Source organism: Lactuca serriola, chromosome 3, assembly GCF_051521515.1.
Source record: "Lactuca serriola cultivar US96UC23 chromosome 3, Lser_US96UC23_V15, whole genome shotgun sequence".
Lineage (NCBI taxonomy): Eukaryota > Viridiplantae > Streptophyta > Magnoliopsida > Asterales > Asteraceae > Lactuca > Lactuca serriola.
The window spans coordinates 159,378,911-159,383,917 of NC_136410.1; the positions used below are offsets into that span (position 1 = coordinate 159,378,911).

Consider the following 5,007-nt stretch of genomic DNA (forward strand, 5'->3'; position numbering starts at 1 on the left):
GTTCAGGATCTAACTATACCGATGAATCACAACACAATTGTGATAGTTATATCGAGTATACATGATCATAGTAATGTGGATGCTCACGGCTTGCACACATGTAGGGGTCGTGGGTAGGTCCCAAAATCCCTTTGACAGGGGAGCGTATAGCCTGGGATCTAGCCATCACATTATACCTTATCCCTCAAATAAGGCAATTGAGTACCGATGTAGTTATTTATAACAAATGCTACAGTACTTAGAAGAATTACCCTAGACTTTAGGTAATTGGTACGGTTGTAGTTCGACACTACACCATAATACTATTTCATTTTCCCATTACATTCACTTCGTGAACATTCACATGACACACGGTAATGTAGAAACTATATTTTTGGTTAATGATAGTCAGACTTGGGAAAATACACACTCTTACAAGAGACACACACATACACTAGATGCCTTGGTAGAAGGCTACATATAGATAAGTTAAGTCTTGGTAGAAGACTCCCTGTTATAATAGTAGGAATCATAGGAATTTCTAGAGTTTTTCAAACGTTTACAGTTGTTTTACATACATTTTCAATACTTACGATTCACATACATTTTCAATACTTACAATTCATATACATACAAATTCTTACATACAAATTAAGACACTAAAATACTTATGATCTCACCAGCTTCAAATCTGATACTCGCTTTCAAAATTACTTATATCTTCAGGTCATCAATAGACAGGTACCGATGCAAGGTTCAGGGAAGATGGTGCTCGTTCAAGACGCGTCTTTCATTTTGATTTATTCTTTAGTGTCTATTATAATTTGACAGAACACTTGTATTAAAATTATATTATTAATGCAATGGATGATGTTGTTACTTGTTTACTACTTTTCATTGTTGTGATACTGTACATGACGTCCTCCGCCCCAGAACGTTTCCGCCATTCTTGGTTTTGGGGTGTGACACTTTTCCACCAAACTCTTATATCATGATTCAAATTTTGCAATCTATTTAAAATAACTGATACAAAAATATATAACAATGGATTGAAAATTTAACACAAAGGTGTTTAAAAGATGTAAAAAATAACTCGTTTTTGAACAATAACATACAAAAATCATGTAAAAAAATACCATTTATTTTATTTTTTGAGTAAATTACATGAATAGTCCCTATAGTTTAGGCTAATTTATGTATTTTGTCTTTAATGATTTTTTTAACTTGGAAGGTCCCTATTGTTTGTTTTGTTATGCTCTTCGTCCCTGTCTTACCTAAAAAAGACTATTTTTTCGTTGATTTTTTTAATTTAATTTTTTCGTTGGAAGGTCCCTATTGTTTGTTTTGTTATGCTCTTCGTCCCTGTCTTACCTAAAAAAACTATTTTTTCGTTGATTTTTTTAATTTAATTAAATAAACACCCGCACCCCCTCACCTTACCTTACCTATTCTACAATTTTCTCTATTTAATTAATAATCTTTTTAAATAAGAAAAGGACCAAACGCGTAACAAAACAAAACAGTAGAGACCAAACACGTAACAAAAACAAATAGCAGGACCTTCCAAGTTAAAAAAATAAGTTAGAGACAAAGTATGCAATTACCCAAACCATAGGGACCATTCGTGTAATTTACTCTTATTTTTTTTTTTTTTTATATATTTCTTTTTCAAAATGAGTTGGTGGGTGGCGTGTCGGGGGTGAGGGTATATAAACCCAGCTTGAGCGACTTAGCGTGCTGTTTTAGGCTTGTACTTGTAGTATCACGAACGAGACTTTTTATAAACATATGTTCGTAGACTACAAAGGTTGACGAAGACGAAGAGTTTTCGCATCTACAAATCGAGAGGTATGAATTCTCTTCCTTCAATCTCTGCATTTCCATCGAAATCGCCGATAATTATCCTTTTGTTTCATGTTATCGTTTATGCGATGTTCATTTGTGATGTTCTGTTTCGCTTTTTCGTATTCCTTTCCGTCTTTCCGATGATTTTCACTCCGACCGATGTATGAGCTAGTTAGGTATAATTTTAGGAACACAAATCGCTGTAAATTCCACTCTTTATGCATGCGGAAGCTAAGATTTTAAATTGATGTTAAGATTGATTCGTTTCAACTCCGACACTACGTTTTTAGCTTGATTTCGTCATCGATTTTGTTTATCCTCCGTCGATTTTATGGAGCGTAAAGTTCTATGTTGATGTTAAGGTAAAATTTTATTCGTAGCTGAAATCACTCTGTTTGACAATCAACATAAACGGACTCGTTATCGCAATGGAAGGAGAAATCCAGAAGGTGATGAATTTCTTTGATCGAGAATGCTGTGATTGATTATCGTTGAAATGGGAAATTAGGGTTCTTAGTTATCACTTGTGCACATCTTAGTATTGATTTTGTTGTTTAATATTGTTCAGTCTTTTCCATTAATGGAAATCGATGAAGCCTAGAATAAGCTGAGAAATCACAAAAAGGGGAATTAAATTCAAAATTGAAGATACAAACAATGGTGCTAAAAGCAGAAAGTTACTCAGATATTCTCAAGGGTAAAATGGTCACAAAAGGAGAAGAGTACACAGAACTCAGTCAACTCACCAATGTTGCTAACACTGCAAGTCAAGAAGCATCACGAAAGAGAAAAAGGAGAAAAGCAAAGGGTAAATGTGTCATTTTGAATCTGAATGATAATACTTCATCAATTCAAGATCTTCCTACACAAATGGATACAATTATCACTAAATCTCATCCTGAAAAACTCATCATTGGTAGCATACAAATCCTCATTGATTATTCCTACCTTAATGGAATCCAAATCATGAAAACTCATGTTGCCACGTCAGCAAAAAAGCTTTTGATTCTTGATGTAAATGGATTGCTAGCAGATATCGTTTCTCCCCCTCCAAAAGATCTCAAATCAGATAAAAATATTTCAAGAAGAGCAAGTAAGATTTTATCCTTTTTACTAATTACTAATTAAGGTAAAAAATATCTTTTTATGGTAATTTAATTTATTATCCTTTTTATTATGTAGTATTCAAGAGACCTTTTTTGGATGACTTTTTAAGATTTTGCTTCCAAAGATTTGATGTTGCAATTTGGTCATCAAGAACAAGGTATTAATAAATAAATAATAAGTAATAAATAATAATTTAAAATTATTAAATTTATAGATTTTATTCCTGTTTGATTTACTCATGGAATTACAAACAGGAAAGTTCTAGACCCTGTGGTTGATTATTTGTTAGGAGATTTAAAGAAGAAGTTGTTGTTTCTTTGGGTAAGTGTTCTTTAGTTATATATTTTTTTTTTATCAAGGGCAATATCGTCAATTCACTCAATTTATATTTTTATTCTTCTAGGATTTGTCACATTGCACAAATTCAAGTGCTAGGAGCCTTGAAAACGTACATAAGTTCATAGTTTTTAAGGAAGTCAAGAAGATTTGGGAAAAAATTGAATTTTATGATGAATCAAATACATTATTGTTGGATGATTCTCCATATAAAGCGTTACTAAATCCCGTAAGTCAATCACCCTTTTATTTAATTTAACATTTTTTTTATAAAAAATTACGATTTTTTTAATTACTTTTGTTTATCTTTTAGAAGGATACCGGAGTCTTTCCTTTTTCTTACACCTACAAGGATACAAATGACAACTCTTTAGGTGAGAAACAACAATACTTCAATTCTTCAAATTTACCTAGTATAATATAAGGTAAAAATTTTAAAGTATAATGATTTAATAAGAAAAAAAAAATTGGAAAGTACAAGAATATAAGGAATATAATTGGTTAGATTTTTGAAATAAAAAAAAAAAAGTACAATGCTTAAAGTTGTACTTGTTGCAGGTCCTAATGGAGATCTTAGGGTTTATTTGGAAGGTGTGGGGACCACTGAAAATGTAAAGACGTATGTAGAGCAACATCCATTTGGTCAAAATGCCATTGATAAAAGAAGCCCACGTTGGGCCTTTTACTCTAAGGTTCTTAAAGATGTATCTTAATAATAAAAAAAATTTGGATTCATAAATTTTTTTTTGAAATGAAATGGATAAATTTGGACATAATTTTGTTATCACTGACTGTAACAAAGTTATATTTTGATGTGGTTGTGTTGAAACTGGTTGATTTCGGTTATTTGGTTTGGGCTATTTGTTTTCGGGCATACAATTGTCCGAATTCATATAGAAATATTTTGAAAAAAATTATATATATCAAAATTATAAGTTAAAATCATAAGTTGATTGAAATATATAATACAATTAGATACATGTAAAAACATAAAAATTGAAAAACATACAATGGTTTTATTTCGTGAATAATTATTGAAAATTTTAAGATATATATATATATATATATATATATATATATATATATATATATATATATATATATATATATATATATATATATGTTTGTGTGTTAAAATAATGTAAGTCCCTAATTAGCCTGTGTATCAATCAGATCCGTTTGATGGTGCGTAATCCCAATCAAATGGATGAAGTCATATCAAATAGAAGAGAAAGTGAAGAAGTAGATGATGAATCTCAATGTATTAATGAATAGAATGATGATCCAGATACAAGAGATTCACATACACTAACACACAATAGTTCTTCTGTCTCTCTGGCCGTAAACTCTCTAGGGTTCATCAATCTCTACTCCTCACCCTAACACCTATATTTATACTTGGAGAACATGGGCCGGATAACATGGGCCATAAATGGGTTTACGGCCGTAAACTCAACCGTAAACATGACCATAAACTCCACAAATATTACAGAAAAATACATTTGCTTAGAAAAGCAAAGTATAAACCATATTTTGACCCAACAATCTCCCCCTTGGTTTATAACTTTCTTTTCTTAATTTACCCAACAAGCTCCCCCTAAAAAGTAGCTGACTTTTTTTTGTTAATCTTCAGTTGGAGATTGGCTTCAGCGTTTATCTTCGATGACTTCACAACTTCAAGATGTACTTGATGAATCTTCGATGAATCACTTCATCTTGAGCACTTGAGCTTTTCTTCAA

General features: G+C 31.4%; 1 protein-coding gene across 3 annotated transcripts; it reads left to right on the forward strand.

Moving 5' to 3' along the window:
- The first annotated feature begins 1,714 nt into the window (after window positions 1-1,714).
- On the forward strand, window positions 1,715-4,080 carry LOC145093303 (uncharacterized). Of its 3 annotated transcripts, XM_079031394.1 has the most exons (8): window positions 1,715-1,827; window positions 2,205-2,273; window positions 2,393-2,917; window positions 3,007-3,088; window positions 3,186-3,252; window positions 3,335-3,496; window positions 3,581-3,641; window positions 3,826-4,080. In XM_079031394.1, exons 3-8 carry the CDS (start codon window positions 2,482-2,484, stop codon window positions 3,978-3,980), a joined length of 963 nt encoding a protein of 320 aa, XP_078887520.1. In that variant the 5' UTR covers window positions 1,715-1,827; window positions 2,205-2,273; window positions 2,393-2,481; the 3' UTR covers window positions 3,981-4,080. The 3 variants fall into 3 exon arrangements, with proteins under 3 accessions (XP_078887520.1, XP_078887519.1, XP_078887521.1); XM_079031393.1 differs by lacking the exon at window positions 2,205-2,273 and having other exon boundaries at window positions 1,733-1,827; XM_079031395.1 differs by lacking the exon at window positions 2,205-2,273 and having other exon boundaries at window positions 1,733-1,827; window positions 3,584-3,641.
- Window positions 4,081-5,007: the final 927 nt, after the last annotated feature.